Here is a 22,024-nt window from a genome sequence, read left to right as displayed (position 1 = left end):
ATCTACAATTAGTCAGCTGAGCCTTGGTGACCTTTATGCACCATATGCCTCAGCATTTGGTGACCCCACTTTGCGACTTTAATTGGTCTGCCACTTTGTAGTTGAGTTACTTTGATTTCCAGACACTTCCACTTTTCAGTCATATCACTCACAACTGGTTGTGGAATATTTAGAAGGGAAGGAATTTCAAAAAGAAGAACTAAGAAAGAAGCCATTCTTTTCACAAATGGTTAGAAAGGTAGACTGCATGGCTATGGACTGTATTTTATAAACTAGTGGCAACAGAACTAAATGGAATACCTGAATTTGGTCATTAAAGTGAAACGGTCATCATTTATTTTTTTGCTACCTCATCGGAGAGTAGCGTGATGTAGGAAAAGAGATCCTCATTCCACTACGTATCATTTAGTTTACTGGGTGCAACAGTTGTAACACAATCAGCGTTTTTAGATGTAGCAGCGCAATAAAAAAACGCAATAAAAAACAGCAAGTAACCCAATTTAAATAATAGGTGCAGAAATTCTGCAGCGTCAAAAACTCACCAAAAGCCCATCGTAGAAACTTAGAGTATTTATAGAGTACCAGAAGAAAGATTTTTACCCTTAAAAGTGGAGCTCCAGACAGAAGTTTAGTGACTTGCTGCAGCATCAAGCAGTGGCATCCAGCAGTGGCTACCCTGAGCAGCTTGGTTCACAGATTTTACATACATTACTTCAGTTACTTGTAACATTTAGGCCCCAATTCAGCCTGATTGTTATTGTAAAACAACTCAAAGTTGCGCAAATGTTTGGGCTGGCGTAAAAATTAGTGATGAGCAAGTGTACTCGTACCTTGGGTGGTCTCCAAGTATTTATGACTGCTCAGAGATTAAGTTTTCATCACCTCAGCAGCATGATTTACAGATATTAGCCAGCTTGATTACATGTGGGGATTCCCTAGCAACCAGGCAACCCCCACATGTACTCAGCCTGGCTATTAGCTGTAAATCATTCAGCTGCGGTGATGAAAACTTAATCTCCGAACACTAACAAATACTCGGAGGTCACCCAAGCGTGCTCAGGACAACCTGAGCAACGAGTACACTTGCTCATCACTAGTAAAAATGCTAAAAGTCACATAGCATATCCACCAAAATAGGTGGAACATGGGTAAGATAAGGCATGACAATGCTAGTCCAACAAATTCTTCAAATGCCACACCACTTTATTGACAAACTATAGTCCAGAAATGTACTCTAGTCTCTGACTAGAGTAACATTTCTGGTGAGAACAGAAGGACACGCTAGTGATAAGTTGCGCGTAATTCATTAAATGGCGCGTGTCACCAAATGAATTAGACACATATTAGTCCACCATGCCCCTTCATTTTGCCCAATTTTAACAATGCCAGTCTTTGTGAATCAGACCCTTTGTGTAGACATCTTTTCACTAAGTTAGTCTACGAGGTGATTTAGTGTTTCTACAAAGAGCGAATTGTGAATCTTCTTTATCTAAGCTGGCCTTGTTTTCCATGGCAACCACAAAGCAGCTCTCATTTCTCAAGAGCAGTTTAAAAGGTAGAAAGAGTAAATGGGAAGTCAGAGGAATAGCCAAGCATGCTTTCTTTGCTAATGTATCCATATATTACTATGACATTACCCTTAGACAAAGCTGTAATACAGTGTCCCCACGGAAAACCTTCTGCCATGTTTGCACCACTTCAGGAAGAAATGATTTGACAATGAAGATTTCTCCAGGATCTAGGACATCATGTTCTGACCATGTGCAGACCACTTTAAGAGCTCTGCGCAGACCTCCATCCATTTTTTCAGGGGAGAGGACTTGAAGCATTGCTGCCATTCCTCTTTGAGACCAGGAGGACATGCTTTTATCCAGAGTGGTTGGTGAACTCTCTTCGAGCCTATACACCGTAACCTCCTCACCAGCTGTAAAAACCAAAATGCTAGATGTTACTGTAATGCTTGTTAAAGTACTCATTGCATGGACAAAGTAGGAAGCCCAACATTGTGGTCAATTAAAATCTGGTGACCTTTATATACATTTTAATAGTAACTTGAATGATGTCAGAATTCTAAAATGCAATACTCTTAAAAGGCCAAATATTTCATATTAGTTTTCATAAGACATAACATTGCTCTCTTTCTTCTGATTTTCCACACAGAGTATACCCCTCCTCATATTTCTTAAAGGAAATCTATCAAGAGGATTTCCCACCCCAAACGATTTATATGTGTATGTAGCTTTTTCAAAGACAAGTTCAGCAATACTTTTATATCGCCAGTCCATTTTCTCCATTACTGTAAGAACAGCGTTGAAATTGATATGCAAGAAGTTTTGAAAGATCTGAAAGAAGTTGGCCACTACTTGGACAACTTCTCATACAAATCTCTTGGCCCCCATAAAATAATAAAGCTTATACTCACCTCCTGTGAAGGCACCATTCCCACGGTGTCGGCACTCTGTTTTGACACGTGCCGCCAGCACCCAGTCAGAGCTGCCGTCATTGTCCCCGCCTACTGTCAAAATCAGCAGGAAGAGGAAGGCTGAAATCAGCTGAAGCCCGGACTTCCTCTTCATGCTCCATTTATCCGTAGGGGCGGACAGTGACATCAGCACAGTTTGGGTACCAGCGTCATGTATCGCAACAACCGAACGCAAGCCCTGGGACTGCGATTGCCGACACCGCGAGAATTGCGCCGACACGGAAAGAGAGTATAGGATTTATTATTTATTATTTTATGGTGGTCGAACATTTTGATCAAGAAGGTGTTGTCCTAGTAGTGGACAACTTCTTTAAGTCTTCATCACGCCAGCTCTATTCACCACCCGATGAGGTCTCCTCCAGTTTAACTGAACTCCTTTCCCTGAAGTCACATACCATAGAGACTGTCAGTCAAGTAGAAAGAGGCAGAGCTGGACGAAGAATAGAGCTGGAGTGATGGAGGCTTCAAATGTACAATAGCTCTTCAGCCTCATTTGCATATCAATTTAAACGCTGATTTCTCAGTAATGGAGGAACGGAGTGGCCATGTAATAGAATTGCTGGTCTTTGAAAGAGCTGCATGCGCATAAAAATATTTTGGGGTGAAATCCTGCTGATTCCCTTTAAGAAATGAAAATGGACATACAGCATAGTTTAGAAATCTGCAAGTTTTAAGTGCTCGCATTTAGTTTTTGTATTCTTCAAATAAAAAATGAAAAGACATTAAAAATGAAGACTCCTATAATACAGCATAATAACAAAGACAGAATTTTGGATTTGTTGAATTGCTAATCTCCAATTATTATTTTTGTTATTTATTGATTTTTTTTTTTAACAGACACATTAGAAAACCTTATGATACAAAAGATCAGTGGTCAAATAAGTATACACTGGGTAAAGAAAAATTACATCCATAAATCATTCAGTATAAATCCTAAACAATGTAATAGTTGTAAAAAATGTAAAAAATTAGAGCTCACCAAAGAGATGCACTGGGGTAAAAGGTATAGTCTGTGCAAGCCTCATTAAGTTATTTCTTTCCACCGCTGAAACAAGAAGAAATAAAACTGCTGGAAGCGGACATTTTATATCCAAGAAAGAAAAAATATTTTTCACTGTTTACATTTTGAATTATATCCAGTATATACCGGTAATCTTTTTTATACGGAACTTTCTTGTGTACATGAATGTTATTGTCATGTTCATATTTATACCGAATATATATATCGTATCACACAGAAGTGGAATAATCATTCATTAGTGACGTATTATCCCTTTGTTAGGCCTTTTAGGAGTGAATTTCTAAAAATCAGAAATTTAGAATTATACTCTAAATCAAAGTGGAAAATCAAATTACAGGCTGATGGATGTTAGTGGCCTGCTGGAGGTCATTTTGCAGGGCTCTGGCACTGCTCCTCCTGTTCCTCCTTGCACAAAGAAGGAGGTAGTGGTACTGCTGCTGGGTTGTTGCACTACCATGGCCTCCTCCATGTCTCCTGGTGTACTGGCCTGTCTCCTGTTATCTGCTCCATGCTCTGGACACTGTGCTGACAGACACAGCAACCCTTTTTGCCACAGCTCACACTGATGAGCCACCCGGAATGAGCTGCACTACCTGAGCAACTTCTGTGGGTTTTAGACACCACCTCACACTACTGTACTTCTAGGGGTGAGAGCAATGACAAAATGCAAAAGTGACCAAAACAATAAAAAAAAAGGATGAGAACAGAGAAATGGTCTGTGGTCACCCCCTTCAGCACCACTTCTTTATACGGGTGTGTTGCTAATTGCATTTCTACCTGTTGTCTGTTCCTTTTGCACAAAAGCAGGAGAAATTGATTCACAATTGGTGTTGCTTCATAATTGATCAGGTTGATTTCACAGACGTGTGATTGACTTAAGGTACCGTCATATTCAGCGACGCTGCAGCGATATAGACAACGAGCCGATCGCTGCAGCGTCGCTGTTTAGGTCGCTGTAGAGACGTCAAACACAGCAACTCCAGAACGATGCAGGAGTGATCCAGTGACGTAACAGCGACTCACTTATCGTTCTCGCTGGTTGTTAGCTCCATGTAAAACGTTGCTGGCGTCGTTGCTTTTGATGTCAAACATAATGATACACGCCGAACTGACGACCAAATAAAGTTCTGGACTTCTAGCTCCGACCAGCGATGGCACAGCGGGATCCAGATCGCTGCTGCATTTCAAACACAACAAGCTCGCTATCCAGGACGCTGCAACGTCACGGATCGTTGTCGTTCTCGTTGCAAAGTTGCTATCAAAGTATGAATAAAGCTAGTGGTGGTCACTTACTGTACAAAAGAGGACCATTTTTCTAATGGATTCTGTCCACAAATAATTGAGTCATGAGAAGCATTATTTTCATCCAGAACACTCAATTTTTGAAACAGAAATGTATGTTTTTTTGGAGGATCCCTTTGCAGCTGCACAGACTGTAGACATGGCAGTCTCACATTGGATGTGCACACAGAGTCTTTTGGACCTCCCAAAAACACATGAAACAAAAATTGCTCAAAATTCAAGTCAGTGGTACTTTGCGGCTAAATGGGAGGCTCACAAATCTCTTATCTTCCAATGTCCCTGGCACAGCTTTTGATTAGCCAGGTTGTCGCACAGATGATATCTTGCCTGCCTGACAAATTGTGATCACACCTGATGCGAAACCAAAATTTGGGCATACTAAGTCCAAGATTATACAGTACGATAGCTCTGATCAGGCTCAGACTAATCCATAGAACAGGTGGATTCCTGAGTGGGACAATGTGCAGGAGTTGGCCTCTCAACCCCTATACATGACCAGTAGAGGTCTCCACTCTTGATTCGCTATGTACAGACAATGGCAGTATTTCATCAATTATTTAATAAACTATCCAGTTTATTATTATGTAAAACACAAGTAAATTTGTGATTGAGGGGAAATTTAATATTTCCATGAAACTGAACAGCGAGTCCCCCAGTACGTAAATCATGCATCTGAGGCGATGAAAACTATATCTCCGAGCAATAGCAAATACTCAAAGGTCACCCAAGCGTGCTCGTCAAAACCCGAGCAATGAGTACACTCGCTCATCACTAATCAGAAATACATGTACAGTAAAAACCAAGGGTAGAATAACGTTTTTTTCCCCAGTAAAAACTGTGCAATGTGCAAAGCATTGGATAATCACAACCCATTGCATGCATTTGAAACCCAAGTAGGAACATTCAAGATGAAAACAGATATAACGTGCCATACCAAAGGAGTGATATATTGCATAAAGTGTCCATGCGAAAAGAAAATGCATATTCATACTAAATAGATTAAAACCGGCAGTTCTAACAGTTAAACAGAACTGTTCGCTTTTTAGAAAATAACCAATTAACATTTGAACCAATGCAGGCTCAGACGAGCCCACAGGTGAGCAGGTGAATCACCCGCTGGGCCCCTGTGCAGAGGTAGCCCGCTTATGAGTTCACAGACACTAAACAGTCTAAGTTCTTTTTTTTATATTTAAGTGGTGAAAAAAAATCCAAAGTTTGGTAAAAAAAAAAATGGCACCACTTTCTGAGACTTGTAGAGCAGTGTTCCCCAACTCCAGTCCTCAAGGCCCACCAACAGATCATGTTTTCAGGTTTTCCTTTGTTTTGCAGAGGTAATGCAATTATCACCTGGGCAATACTAAGGAAATCCTGAAAACATGACCTGTTGGTGGGCCTTGAGGACTGGAGTTGGGGACCCCTGTTGTAGAGTCTCCATTTTTCAAGATCTGGGACTAGCTGGGGGCTTATTTTTTGCGAGTCGAGCTGACATTTTTATTGATACCATTTTGGTGTAGATACAATCTTTTGATCGCCAGTAATTGCAATGTAGCGGCGGCCAAAAAAAACCATAATTCTGACGTTTTGAATTTTTTTCTCATTACGGCGTTTAGCTAACGGGTTAATTCTTTTTTATGTTGATAGATCAGGCAATTATGATTGCAATACCAAATATGTGTATATTTGATTTTTTTATTGTTTTATTTTGAATAGGGCGAAAGGGGGGTGATTTGAACTTTTATATATTTTTTAAATATTTTTAAAAATATTTTTGTTTTACTTTGGCACGCTTCAATAGTCTCCATGGTAGGTTAGAAGCTGCAGTACTTCGATCGCCTCTGCTACACACAGGCGATGATCAGATCGCTTGTATGTAGCAAAAATGCTCACTTGCTATGAGCGCCATTCCATGGGGTGGTGCTCATGGGAATCTGGCAATGACAACCATAGAGGTCTGCTTCAGAGCTGTGATCATGTGACGGGGTCACCGATGGGCGGGATTTATGACGCGCTTCTGGTAAGCGCAAGTTAAATGCTGCGGTCAGAAATTAAGTTAACAGCCGCGGGTGGATCACGATTCCACCCGTGGCTGTTGCGGGAACATATCAGCTGCATAGATCAGCTGTCATGTGCCCGGAAAGGTGCAGGCTCAGTGGCGGAGCCCGCACCAAACAGGGGGAGTCAGACATTGGCGTACCATTACTCCCGATGTCAGAAATGGGTTAATATATAGAAGCAGAGGTAAGTTTGGATAATGCTATATTTGCATGCAGCTGAACAGTGGGCCCTCAGGGTCAAGGTTAGTGGGCCCTCGCCACCCCAGTCTGATACTGGACCAATGTGCTGTGGTAGTTATATAAGAAATGCCATTCACTATGGAATGTAATCCCTGATGAAGGAAGACAACCCAGATAATGTAAGAAAACACGGCACTCGATAGGTATGAGAAATGGTGGTGCTCAAGTAGGGTGTCCACCCCGTAGAATATAGATGAATAAACTTGGCACTCAGAATGAGAGGAAAAAGGCTTCTAAATTTATTGATGCATCCAGACAAATGAAACTGCTAAACGTTTTCGGTCCACACCGGACCTTCGTCAGAGCGTTTCTTTGACAATGACTGGAAATAGAAGCAAACAGGAGGCACAGAGGAGCGTCCGGGAGGGAAGAAGCTGCGGAGGGTATACTGAATGCTGTAGGAGCGGGACCCACAAATGACGAGAAAGGCGCCAAGGCTAGGAGCAAAGCCTAGAAGGAGAAGCAGCGCTACGGGTCCGGAGCATGAGGAGCACTGTGCCCAGCAGCAGAGAGCTGGGCACAGTGCTCCTCATGCTCCGGACCCGTAGCGCTGCTTCTCCTTCTAGGCTTTGCTCCTAGCCTTGGCGCCTTTCTCGTCATTTGTGGGTCCCGCTCCTACAGCATTCAGTATACCCTCCGCAGCTTCTTCCCTCCCGGACGCTCCTCTGTGCCTCCTGTTTGCTTCTATTTCCAGTCATTGTCAAAGAAACGCTCTGACGAAGGTCCGGTGTGGACCGAAAACGTTTAGCAGTTTCATTTGTCTGGATGCATCAATAAATTTAGAAGCCTTTTTCCTCTCATTCTGAGTGCCAAGTTTATTCATCTAGAAGGAAGACAACCTCACAAAAAGGCGTCAGATAATTAGCACTCTTCCTTTTTGCCTTGAAGAGAGCCCGTAGCTAGTGACATCACAGGTGCACAGGGTGGCAGTTTTTTTCCTTTTCAAGCTGGTGTCTAAGTAAGGGTGAGCAGCCGGGACACTGCCGACACTGTTTGTCCAGCACAGCATGGATTCAAGGTGGAAGATTCACCGCACTTTCATGGACTATACCACAGATCGTCATTCAGTACAGAGTTCCTTAAATGCCATCCATAAAGGGTCTAGTCCTCGACAGGTAGGCGCTCAGCGGCCCTTTAATATGCAAATTGCCTCTTCAGAGAAAAAGAGGACTTGAACTTTATAGCGCCACCTGATGTTAGTAGCGATCCTACAAGTCACAATCAACCCTTTAATGAGTCTTGTAATATGACTTCGGATAAAAGTCAACTCAATATCTCAATTTGCAGACATGGTGAATAAGCCTCCTTACCTTGACAAGCCAGAGCTGGTATGTCACTCTCCACAAGCAGCCCTTTAGTATATTTCTCAGGTGTATTTAGCACCCTTCATTGTTATTTTCCAGTTATCACATTTTACTTTCCTTCCCTGGCTCTAGCCAGGAGTTTCAATATAACTAGACAAAAGGTTGGTAAGTAAGAAGTAGTAAACTGGCATATATAGAAGGGACATACAGTACCGATAGAATTGGCATTCCTATAGAAGTGGCATACATATGTATGTTATCTACTTGGAGGTGTAATCAATTCATTACAGTCAGAAAATTTACACTCCTTTGACTCACCTGAGTAATGATTGTTTAAGTCTTGAGATGCTTTTAAAGAAGCCGACATTTCTGTAATGAATTGGATGAAAGTAAATAAATTTACACCACTAAATAAAAATCTAATATTTTCAGGACTGAGACAGCACTGAAATAGAGCATCTTTTGGACCTTCCCTTTATTAAAAGGTATATATATACATACATCTATATATATAATTGTCTAAGGGTTTTTCCGTCTGTCTGTCTGTCCTGGAAATCCCACGTCTCTGATTGGTCGAGGCCACTAGGCCTCGACCAATCAGCGAGGGGCACAGCATGGCGACGATGATGTCATAAAGGTTGCCTCGACCGATCAGCGACGGGCACAGTCTGCCACGAATTCTGGAATCATCATTGTTCATATACTACGGGGACATGCATATTCTAGAATACCCGATGCGTTAGAATCGGGCCACAATCTAGTATATATATATATATATATATATATATATATATATATATATATATATATATACAGTGGGGCAAAAAAGTATTTAGTCAGTCAGCAATAGTGCAAGTTCCACCACTTAAAAAGATGAGAGGCGTCTGTAATTTACATCATAGGTAGACCTCAACTATGGGAGACAAACAGAAAAAAAAATCCAGAAAATCACATTGTCTGTTTTTTTAACATTTTATTTGCATATTATGGTGGAAAATAAGTATTTGGTCAGAAACAAAATTTCATCTCAATACTTTGTAATATATTCTTTGTTGGCAATGACGGAGGTCAAACGTTTTCTGTAAGTCTTCACAAGGTTGCCACACACTGTTGTGGGTATGTTGGCCCATTCCTCCATGCAGATCTCCTCTAGAGCAGTGATGTTTTTGGCTTTTCGCTTGGCAACACGGACTTTCAACTCCCTCCAAAGGTTTTCTATAGGGTTGAGATCTGGAGACTGGCTAGGCCACTCCAGGACCTTGAAATGCTTCTTACGAAGCCACTCCTTCGTTGCCCTGGCGGTGTGCTTTGGATCATTGTCATGTTGAAAGACCCAGCCACGTTTCATCTTCAATGCCCTTGCTGATGGAAGGAGGTTTGCACTCAAAATCTCACGATATATGGCCCCATTCATTCTTTCATGTACCCGGATCAGTCGTCCTGGCCCCTTTGCAGAGAAACAGCCCCAAAGCATGATGTTTCCACCACCATGCTTTACAGTAGGTATGGTGTTTGATGGATGCAACTCAGTATTCTTTTTCCTCCAAACACGACAAGTTGTGTTTCTACCAAACAGTTCCAGTTTGGTTTCATCAGACCATAAGACATTCTCCCAAAACTCCTCTGGATCATCCAAATGCTCTCTAGCAAACTTCAGACGGGCCCGGACATGTACTGGCTTAAGCAGTGGGACACGTCTGGCACTGCAGGATCTGAGTCCATGGTGGCGTAGTGTGTTACTTATGGTAGGCCTTGTTACATTGGTCCCAGCTCTCTGCAGTTCATTCACTAGGACCCCCGCGTGGTTCTGGGATTTTTCTCACCGTTCTTGTGATCATTCTGACCCCACGGGGAGGGATTTTGCGTGGAGCCCCAGATCGAGGGAGATTATCAGTGGTCTTGTATGTCTTCCATTTTCTAATTATTGCTCCCACTGATGATTTCTTCACTCCAAGCTGGTTGGCTATTGCAGATTCAGTCTTCCCAGCCTGGTGCAGGGCTACAATTTTGTTTCTGGTGTCCTTTGACAGCTCTTTGGTCTTCACCATAGTGGAGTTTGGAGTCAGACTGTTTGAGGGTGTGCACAGGTGTCTTTTTATACTGATAACAAGTTTAAACAGGTGCCATTACTACAGGTAATGAGTGGAGGAAAGAGGAGACTCTTAAAGAAGAAGTTACAGGTCTGTGAGAGCCAGAAATCTTGATTGTTTGTTTCTGACCAAATACTTATTTTCCACCATAATATGCAAATAAAATGATAAAAAAACAGACAATGTGATTTTCTGGATTTTGTTTTCTCAGTTTGTCTCCCATAGTTGAGGTCTACCTATGATGTAAATTACAGACGCCTCTCATCTTTTTAAGTGGTGGAACTTGCACTATTGCTGACTGACTAAATACTTTTTTGCCCCACTGTATATATATATATATATATATATATATATATATATATATATATATATATATATAGTTTTTTTTGTTTTTTTTTATTGTAATTATGATTTATTTCATATTCTTGAAAAATAGGCAGTCAAACAGAAACATTAAAGAGCATCTAGCAGCTTAAAAATCCTGTTAAATTTATGGCTATTAGGAGCAAACACAGACAGAATAGGGCCCCTGTGCAAGAATAATATGAGGGCCCTTTGTAGTCCAATAGCTCCTCATAATGAATGTGTGTCAATGGCAGAAACTTTTTGCTGCTTTGCAGATGGAATTGGGCTCCTTTTGCATTGGGCTCCAATGTGGCTGCATGTGTTACACCAATGATTTATCTACCCCTCGATAGAATGATATAAAGCAAGAGGAGCTTGAAAGACGGATACTGCACATAGAAAACACACAAAAAAAAAACAGAGCACAAAAAGTCCCCCCAAAATATCAAAGTTTGTTCAAAAACATTAAATATAGAAGATAAAAAGTAGGAATAATCACATTTTTAGACAAAATGGATAGATGAATACACAGGTGTAACACACAAAGTCCACCTTTATTATAGTGGATGGGAAGAACAGAGTATTACAGCAAATTACCTAAAGTGCCAGTGCTTATAGGGTCAATGATCCCATGCGGGTACATGACTTCAAGAGGAAAACGACACGCTCTGTCTCAAAATGAAATAATAAAGTAGTGCAAATAAGTAATAAATAATAGTAAACTATAGAAACAGAGTCTGTAGAGTCCACATAGGAGAAATGTATACCACAGGTACAAAAATTAGATGTTAGTCATTGTAAAGGAACAAAAGGTAGCATGTACCATACTAAAATCTGCTCATACCCATAGTTTCCACTTTAGGATACTGTGCTGGCAACCCCAACGCACATTTCGTGTGGGCTTCTTCGGGGGGTCAACATTTACTCAGTGGTTGAGGTGGGATTATACAGAGCTCATGAATATGGAGGACTACATGGCAGAAGTTTCATAGCTTTCTAGTGATAATCTCCTGCTAATATCAAAACTTCAGCAAGCAGTCTAGTATATGACACAGCTCTGGAATCATTGTGTGTCTGTACATTTTGTTGATCTCAGAGGATGTGGTAAAAACCTGATGACAGATTCCCTTTAATTATATCTAATTGGATGACTGATGGATGTCCTCTGAATGCAGAGAAGTAACAATACAAAGCTGTTTTGCATTGGTACTGTGCAATATTGTTGGCCCATTAACAATAGAGCTCTCCATGGTAAAAATATAACATGTTTAAATCCCCCTCATTTAGGTCATATTAGGGTAGGTGCACACGATCAGTAAACGCTCTAGGTTGGACTCTGCGTACTTGCCCACTATGCATCCAGAGATGCCTACAGCTTAACTGCGGACACTGACATGTGGTGCGTCTTTCCAGACAGCAGCATGTCTATTTAGCTTGTGGAGACATGAGTCTCCGCAAGATAAATTTCACCCATATAATGTATTGGAAGCTGTGAATCCACACGATTCAGTAGTGAACACATGCGGATTCACCAGCGTTCAATAGCCGGCAGCACTTTGGAAGCAGCGGACGGATTACTTAACGTGTACACATACCCTTATACTATGTAAAAAAGAAAACCTACAAAAATCACAGAAGACAAGCTCAGATACAGTACACTTTTTCTTAATAATCACAATACTATTTACTTACTTTGGACAGAATCTGAACTTCTAAATCTACAGTACAAACAGAAAGTATATTTTAATGGGCAACCTAATAAATGTCAATTATAAAAAAAACACTGAGAAAAAAATATTCTAAGATAAATTAAAAAGAAGTCTTTTTCTATTTGTTTATAACTTTTCCAATGCTTCAACCCTAAACATCTATTGGGTTAATGTTGAATGCAGCTGGTTCACCCTATTCATCTTTTAATGGTTCTCTGAAATGACCAGAAACTAAGCAACTAATGCGGATTATAGACATGATATCAGTCCATGAATGCACCATTAATGGGGTTGTCCCAAAACCATGTTCATTTTAATTAATAGATCTGGCATCTGGTAAGTTCCACAATTGGATGTGTTACAATAAATGTTCCTGTGCCGAGGTCATCTTATAAATGTGCCACTACTATGTACTGTGTAATGTCTATGTCTAACCATACGCAGCGGCTCCAGTTCCTGCTAGGCACATACCATATCTACTGGCCAGGGGAGGAAGCATAAGTCACTTATAAGTGAATATATAGGTGAAACAGCAAGGGATTGCAGCTGATACTTTCTGAGGTAACACATATCCATGTCTAATCACAGCAGTGAGTATTTCTGTCATGTCACCCATCCTGTCAGCTCATCATAAATCAAGTCAGTGACATAAGTTCAGTGGCCGCTGGAGCTCCTATGTTACTGACTTCATTTATGAGGAGTTCAGAGGGCTAGAGATAAGAAACACTACTGACACCCGCGTTACCTCAGGAAGGGACCCGCGTTACCTCAGGAAGGGACCCGCGTCACCTCAGGAAGGGACCCGCGTCACATCAGGAAGGGACCCGCATCACCTCAGGAAGGGACCCGCGTCACCTCAGGAAGGGACCCGCGTCACCTCAGGAAGGGACCCGCGTCACCTCAGGAAGGGACCCGCGTCACCTCAGGAAGTAGCAGCTTTGAGTCCTTTCTGCTTTATCTGTATACTAACTTATCATAATTGACTTATGTTCCCCTTCCCACCCCAAGGACAGGAGCTGTGGCATATGCCAACCATGAATTGAAGCAAATCTGCACGGTCGGACACATCAAATAGCAGTGCATGGCAGGGGCTCATTTAGAAGATTCTCTCAACACAAGAACATTCATTTAACACATCCAACTGTGGAACAGTCTCACAATTTCATACCACAAAAGACAAGGTATACTTTCATATGTTGGCCCAGGATATGACAAAATGAAACTCTTCTGGCATACACTAGGCGAAGGAGTCCGCTCCGTGCACAAACAGGAATCTTTCCTGGTGCATACACAGACCGTAGGGCCAGAATGTGTTGTGATAAGGCTCTAAAAAAGGTCACTTTACCAAGTGCTTATTGCTATACAGAGAAGGCATTTCAGGCCCCAGTTACTATCAAGGCAATGGTGGATGGGGCAAGTTGGATCTACTGTTTTCTCAACAGCAGTCATTGGGTACAGTCAGACACTCTTCATTTATACCACTAACACTGAGACCTGACAATAAACCCCTGGAGTTATAAGCAAACGGGGACATGACTTTGTCTATATTCAATTGCATTGATTTCAAGGGGGTTATGCTATTAGATGTCGGAGTCTGTCAGTGTGCGTGGGGTTTCAATGTGAAGATGGTTGGGATTTGTGAACAGATGCAACTTGCTGCCTCAGTGGTTCTTTTTTTTTTTACTCAACTTAAGAAAAGGGAGACATTTGCCTCACATCTACCCTTATTTTGCTTTACTATACAATTATTTATTTATTTTATCCAACTTATTACTCTAATTAAATTGATTTATTAATAATACTAAATTAATTTTTCATGTGTTCTTTAGTTTTAACTCTTGCAAAAATATGTCTGCCTATTGTGCTGTCACAGTTAAATATCCCATCATCAATTATAATGCATAGTGAGAGTTTTCAAGTAAGAAAGCAAAACAAAAATCAAAACATGGGGCTTCTGACTTACAGATTAAAGGGGTTGTTCATTAATTAGATACTGATGATGTATGCTTAGGATGTAAGACCCCGAGAACAGTCTCCACAGTGTTCAGAGACATATTCTGCTTTGCTTCATAGACAGTTTACATCAAGGCTCTGCCAGAGTTGCAAATAGTTATTTATTAGGAGTGTTGGGTGCCAGGATCTCCACCATTTGATAGCTTAAAATGGGTATTTTAAAGATTGACAGCTATCTCCTATGCGATGAATTCCCTTAGGCTGGCGTCACACTGGCGTTTAAAACAGCCGAGTGCAATGCGATAAAAAAAAAAAAAAAAATCGCATTGCACTCGGACCAATGTTAACATATGGGGCCGCTCCCAGCAGCCGACTTTTTGTCGGCCGTTTTTCTCGGTCCGAGACAATCGCAGCATGCTGCGATTGTCTCGGACCGAGGAAAATGCTCGGCTCACTCGTACCCATATAAGCCTATGGGTGCGAGTGAGACAGCGCACACTACTCGGATAACATCCGAGTGATGTGCGCTATAAGCGGACCCCAGCAATGGAGGAGATGGAGAAATTAATTTCTCCGCCTCCTCCGCAGCTGTGCTCCGATCCTCCCTGTGCGAGAGAATCGGAGCACAGACGCATGACACTCGACTCCTGCTCTGCTGCGAGCAAGAGCCAAGTGTCATTAGCATATCGCATCCGATGTTCTCGCATCGGATGCAATACGCTAATGTGACGCTGGCCTTACTTAGAAGTCTGATTGCTGGAACCCCCCAAATCCCAAGAACCAGGGATCTGAAGAGCCCCATGTGAATGGAGTGGTGATCAATCATGCACACTGCTGTTACATTTAATCTGATTGAAGTGCTGAAGACCAACCAAGTGCAGAATGCAGCTATCACCGATGGTCCAAATAGCAACGAATGGAGCGGCACTGTGTATGATCGACCACTTCTCCATTCACACGGGACTCTTCAATGCCCCGGTTATCAAATTTTGTGGAGGTACCAGAGGTTAAACACCAATAGATTGGGAAGTTAATCACTATCAACAAGATAGAGGATAACTTTCAAACTTGAGAACACCCCATTAAGAATACATCAATAACTTATTAGTGGACAACCCCTTTAATCTGTAACTAAATAGAAGCCCAATTCTCCATCTTAGTTTGGCCTTTTGACTTGAAAATTCTCACTATACATCATAATGGATAATGTAATATTTCACTCACAAACAGTCGGCAGATAGAGTATATGATTTTAAGAGTTAAACCTGAAAAAAATGTGACAAATAAAATTTAGCAATAAAAAAAACAACAAAATTCCTGGATGTAAAAATGATTTACTTCTCCTTAAAAATGCCCTCTAGGTGTTTGTCAGTTTATGAAAACTCAAGACCCATGTCATTACAAACTTCTATTTCAGGAACAATTTTCTTCCCATAAACAAGGAATAAGCAACCAAGAAGCGCCTGCAGACCCCTTCAGGGTGTAGAATCTAAGGTCCTATGAATATGGTCTGCACTAAACTTAGCAAATATCATGTAGATCCAGCACTTGACACTTGGAGAGTTTTACACACTTAAAATCCCACAGATCTTACAATGGTTTGTACATGTAATTTAGAAAGTTTGGTGTTGAATATAAATTACTCCACAATTATACTTTCTTCTTGTCTTCCTGAATTTAAAATTTCATAAAATATACTTTATCTAGCCATACATAAGAAAACATTTTACAAATACAGGTCTGTCCGCCATCAAAGATCCCTTGTTTTAAACTTTTTTAAAGTCTGTTCTTTCAATTTTGTATGTGAATTGGGAAACTAGTATGAAGCATTTTGACAGAAGATTCCACATGGCGTAAAAGGTTTGAAAAGTCAAAACATTTTGATGCACGCCAGTATTTTCCACGTCCACCAAATTTGGCAGAGGGGCAGCACGGACATTATGCCACAGCTTGTCCAATTCATGACGAGCTGTGGAAATCTGAGATTTCTGGAGTGGTGCACCTCTTCATGAGTCAGGAGCATCTGACTCCACTATGCCCCCTCAAGATAGGCAAGAAAATCACCAGTCTTGATAAATCGAGGCCTATATATTGTATTTCCCTACCTGAAACTAATATGACTACAACCAAAGGTAAAAAAAAATAACTTTGGAATATATCTCATCAGAAAAATCAGCTTCTTTCTCCTGGACTGGTCATTCAGTTTAAAAATTCTTAATTGATGGGTAAAATCTGTCTTCAATTAATACAGATTTTCTGATTACGGAGATACGAGATGACAGTTGGTGCTCAGAAAGATCTATGGAACCTGCAGTAGAATGTCTGTGACTGTCTTTAGCTCCTCCTCTCCATAGAATTGTATGAGCACCAGTTGTCATCTCCAATCTCAGTTACAGGAAAATGTGTCTTCTCTGAATACAGATTTTACCCATAAACAGATCAATCCAGGAGGAAAAAAAAAAGCATATTTCTCTGATTTAAAAAATTAAAATGGCGGCTACTCTTTAACCCCTTTCCGACATCAGGCGTAATAATACGCCGATGTCAGACACTCTCCCTTTGATGTGGGCTCCGGAGGTGAGCCCACATCTTTTCCGGCACATATCAGCTCTTTTGATGGGTAAATCGTGATCCTCTCGCGGCTGTTAACCCGTTAAACTGACAGCAGCATTTAACACGAGCTTCCGTCAAGTCACCTATGGGATGGCATGACAACCAGAGGTCTCCTGCAGACCTCTATGGTTGTCACTGCTGGACTGCTATGAGCGCCCCCCCCCCCCCCGATGGTCGGCACTCATAGCAAGTGAATAATTCTGCTACATACAGGAGATATGATCATCGCCTGTATGTAGCAGAGCCGATCGGGTTATGGCAGCTTCTAGTCTTTCATGGAAACTATTGAAACATGCAAAAAGTAAAAAAAAAGTTTTAAAAAATATATAAAAAAAATGTAAACAGTTCAAATCGCCCCCTTTTTGCTCCATTCAAAATAAAACAATTAACCCCTTCCCGACCTTTGACGCATACGCTGCGTCATGAAAGTCGGTGCCATTCCGACCCATGACGCAGCATATGCGTCATGGAAAGATCGCGTCCCTGCAGGCCGGGTGAAAGGGTTAACTCCCATTTCACCCGATCTGCAGGGACAGGGGGAGTGGTAGTTTAGCCCAGGGGGGGTGGCTTCACCCCCTCGTGGCTACGATCGCTCTGATTGGCTGTTGAAAGTGAAACTGCCAATCAGAGCGATTTGTAATATTTCACCTAAAAAACTGGTGAAATATTACAATCCAGCCATGGCCGATGCTGCAATATCATCGGCCATGGCTGGAAACACTTATGTGCACCCACCCCACCCCTCCGATCGCCCCCCCAGCCCCCCGATCTGTGGTCCGCTCCCCTCTGTCCTGTGCTCCGCTCCCCCGTCCTCCTGTCCGCTTCCCCGTGCACCAATCACACCCCCTGTGCTGCAATCAAACCCCCCCCGCACTCCGATCCCCCCCCCCCGCACACAGCGACCCCCCCCCCCCCGCACACAGCGACCCCCCCCCCGTGCTCCGATCCACCCCCCCCGCACAGCGATCCCTCACCCCGTGCTCCAATCCTTCCCCGTGCTCCAATCCTCCCTCCCGTGTTCCGATCCACCCCCCCCATGCTCCGATCCACCCCCCCCGTGCTCCGACGCCCCCCCCGTGCCCTGATCTCCCCCCCCTTATACTTACCTGGCCGCCCGAGGTCCGTCCGTCTTCTTTCCTGGGCGCCGCCATCTTCCAAAATGGCGGGCGCATGTGCAGTGCGCCCGCCGAATCTGCCGGCCGGCAGATTCGTTCCAGAGTGAATTTTGATCACTGAGATATATCCTATCTCAGTGATCAAAATAAAAAAAATAGTAAATGACCCCCCCCTTTGTCACCCCCATAGATAGGGACAATAAAAAAAATAAAGAATTTTTTTTTTTTTCACTAAGGTTGGGGTAAGAACTAGGGTTAGGGTTAGGGGTAGGGTTAGGGGTAGGGTTAGGGGTAGGGGTAGGGTTAGGGCTAGGGTTAGGGTTAGGGGTAGGGTTAGGGCTAGGGTTAGGGTTTCGGTATGTGCACACGTATTCTGGTCCTATGCGGATTTTTCCGCAGCAGATTTGATAAATCCGCAGTGCTAAACCGCTGCCGATTTATCGTGGATTTACCGCGGTTTTTCTGCGCATTTCACTGCGGTTTTACAACTGCGATTTTCTATTGGAGCAGTTCTAAAACCGCTGCGGAATCCGCAGAAAGAAGTGACATGCTGCGGAATGTAAACCGCTGCGTTTCCGTGCAGTTTTTCCGCAGCATGTGTACAGCGATTTTTGGTTCCCATAGGTTCACATTGAACTGTAAACTCATGGGAAACTGCTGCGGATCCGCAGCGTTTTCCGCAGCGTGTGCACATACCTTTAGAATTAGGCTATGTGCACACGGTGCGGATTGGCCGCTGCGGATTCGCAGCAGTGTTCCATCGGGTTTACAGTACCATGTAAACATATGGAAAACCAAATCCGCTGTGCCCATGGTGCAGAAAATACCGCGCGGGAACGCTGCGTTGTATTTTCCGCAGCATGCCAATTCTTTGTGCGGATTCCGCAGCGTTTTACACCTGTTCCTCAATAGGAATCCGCAGGTGAAATCCGCACAAAAAACACTGGAAATCCACGGTAAATCCACAGGTAAAACGCAGTGCCTTTTACCCGCGGATTTTTCAAAAATGATGCTGAAAAATCTCATACGAATCCGCAACGTTGGCACATAGCCTTAGAGTTGGGTTGGAATTAGGGTTGTGGTTAGGGTTAGGGGTGTGTTGGGGTTAGGGTTGTGGTTAGGGGTGTGTTGGGGTTAGGGTTGTGATTAGGGTTACGGCTACAGTTGGGATAAGGGTTAGGGGTGTGTTGGAGGTAGAATTGAGGGGTTTCCACTGTTTAGGCACTTCAGGGGGTCTCCAAACGCAACATGGCGCCACCATTGATTCCAGCCAATCTTGTATTCAAAAATTCAAATGGTGCTCCCTCACTTCCGAGCCCTGACGTGTGCCCAAACAGTGGTTTACCCCCACATATGGGGTACCAGCATACTCAGGACAAACTGCGCAACAATTACTGGGGTCCAATTTCTCCTGTTACCCTTGAGAAAATAAAAAATTGCTTGCTAAAACATCATTTTTGAGGAAAGAAAAATGATTTTTTATTTTCACGGCTCTGCGTTGTAAACGTCTGTGAAGCACTTGGGGGTTCAAAGTGCTCACCACATATCTAGATAAGTTCCTTGGGGGGTCTAGTTTCCAAAATGGGGTCACTTGTGGGGAGTTTCTACTGTTTAGGCACACCAGGGGCTCTGCAAACGCAACGTGACGCCCGCAGACCATTCCATCAAAGTCTGCATTTCAAAAGTCACTACTTCCCTTCTGAGCCCCCACGTGTGCCCAAACAGTGGTTTACCCCCACACATGGGGCATCAGCGTACTCAGGAGAAACTGGACAACAACTTTTGTGGTCCAATTTCTCCTGTAACCCTTGGGAAAATAAAAAATTCTGGGCTAAAAAATTATTTTTGAGGAAAGAAAACGTATTTATTATTTTCACTGCTCTGTGTTATGAACTTCTGTGAAGCACTTGGGGGTTCAAAGTGCTCACCTCACATCTAGATAAGTTCCTTTCGGGGTCTAGTTTCCAAAATGGGGTCACTTGTGGGGGGTTTCTACTGTTTAGCCACATCAGGGGCTCTGCAAACGCAACGTGACGCCCGCAGAGCATTCCATCAAAGTCTGCATTTCAAAACGTCACTACTTCACTTCCGAGCCCCAGCATGTGCCTAAACAGTGGTTTACCCCCACATATGGGGTATCAGCGTACTCAGGAGAAACTGGACAACAACTTTTGGGGTCAAATTTCTCCTGTTACCCTTGGGAAAATAAAAAATTGCGGGCTAAAATTCATTTTTGAGAAAATAATTTTTTTTTTTTATTTTCATGGCTCTGCGTTATAAACTTCTGTGAAGCACTTGAGGGTTCAAAGTGCTCACTACACATCTAGATTAGTTCCTTTGGGGGTCTAGTTTCCAAAATGGGGTAATTTGTGGGGGATCTCCAATGTTTAGGCACACAGGGGCTCTCCAAACGCGACATGGTGTCCGCTAATGATTGGAGATAATTTTCCATTTAAAAAGCCAAATGGCGTGCCTTCCCTTCTGAGCCCTGCCGTGCGCCCAAACAGTGGTTTACCCCCACATATGGGGTATCTGCATACTCAGGACAAACTGGACAACAACATTTGTGGTCCAATTTCTCCTATTACCATTGGCAAAATAGGAAATTCCAGGCTAAAAAATCATTTTTGAGAAAAGAAAAATTATTTTTTATTTTCATGGCTCTGCATTATAAACTTCTGTGAAGCACCTGGGGGTTTAAAGTGCTCAGTATGCATCTAGATAAGTTCCTTGGGGGGTCTAGTTTCCAAAATGGGGTCACTTGTGGGGGAGCTCCATTGCATAGGCACACAGGGGCTCTCCAAATGCGACATGGTGTCCGCTAACAATTGGAGCTAATTTTCCATTCAAAAAGTCAAATGGCGCGCCTTCCCTTCCGAGCCCTGCCGTGTGCCCAAACAGTGGTTTACCCCCACATATGAGGTATCGGCGTACTCGGGAGAAATTGCTCAACAAATTTTAGGATCCATTTTATCCTATTGCCCATGTGAAAATGAAAAAATTGAGGCGAAAATAAATTTTTTGTGAAAAAAAAGTACTTTTTCATTTTTACGGATCAATTTGTGAAGCACCTGAGGGTTTAAAGTGCTCACTAGGCATCTAGATAAGTTCCTTGGGGGGTCCAGTTTCCAAAATGGGGTCACTTGTGGGGGAGCTCCAATGTTTAAGCACACAGGGTCTCTCCAAACGCGACATGGTGTCCGCTATCGATGGAGATAATTTTTCATTCAAAAAGTCAAATGGCGCTCCTTCCCTTCCGAGCCTTACCATGTGCCCAAACAGTGGTTTACCCCCACATGTGAAGTATCGGTGTACTCAGGAGAAATTGCCAAACAAATTTTAGGATCCATTTTATCCTGTTGTCCACGTGAAAATGAAAAAATTGAGGCTAAAAGAATTTTTTTGTGAAAAAAAAGTACTTTTTCATTTTTACGGATCAATTTGTGAAGCACCTGGGGGTTTAAAGGGCTCACTATGCATCTAGATAAGTTCCTTGGGGCGTCTAGTTTCCAAAATGGGGTCACTTGTGGGGGAGCTCCAATTTTTAGGCACACGGGGGCTCTCCAAATGTGACATGGTGTCCGCTAAAGAGTGCAGCCAATTTTTCATTCAAAAAGTCAAATGGCGCTCCTTCCCTTCCAAGCCCTGCCGTGCGCCCAAACAGTGGTTTACCCCCACATATGAGGTATCAGCGTACTCAGGACAAATTGGACAACAACGTACGTGGTTCAGTTTCTCCTTTTACCATTGGGAAAATAAAAAAATTGTTGCTGAAAAATCATTTTTGTGACTAAAA

The 22,024-nt window shown here is 42.6% G+C and overlaps 1 protein-coding gene across 1 annotated transcript in view; it reads right to left on the bottom strand.

The window, feature by feature from the left end:
- The window catches only part of TRPM6 (transient receptor potential cation channel subfamily M member 6), a 314,173-nt gene that overhangs the window by 92,831 nt on the left and 199,318 nt on the right, over nucleotides 1–22,024 (bottom strand). Inside the window, exons 31-34 of the mRNA XM_069763300.1 lie at nucleotides 12,531–12,556; nucleotides 8,722–8,772; nucleotides 3,462–3,527; nucleotides 1,638–1,924 (exon numbers count right to left, since the gene is read on the bottom strand). Coding sequence (XP_069619401.1) covers nucleotides 1,638–1,924; nucleotides 3,462–3,527; nucleotides 8,722–8,772; nucleotides 12,531–12,556 — 430 coding nt within the window. The remainder of the gene's footprint in view (nucleotides 1–1,637; nucleotides 1,925–3,461; nucleotides 3,528–8,721; nucleotides 8,773–12,530; nucleotides 12,557–22,024) is intronic.

Source organism: Ranitomeya imitator, chromosome 1, assembly GCF_032444005.1.
Source record: "Ranitomeya imitator isolate aRanImi1 chromosome 1, aRanImi1.pri, whole genome shotgun sequence".
Taxonomy (NCBI): Eukaryota; Metazoa; Chordata; class Amphibia; order Anura; family Dendrobatidae; genus Ranitomeya; species Ranitomeya imitator.
This window is presented reverse-complemented; position numbering and strand designations above follow the sequence as displayed.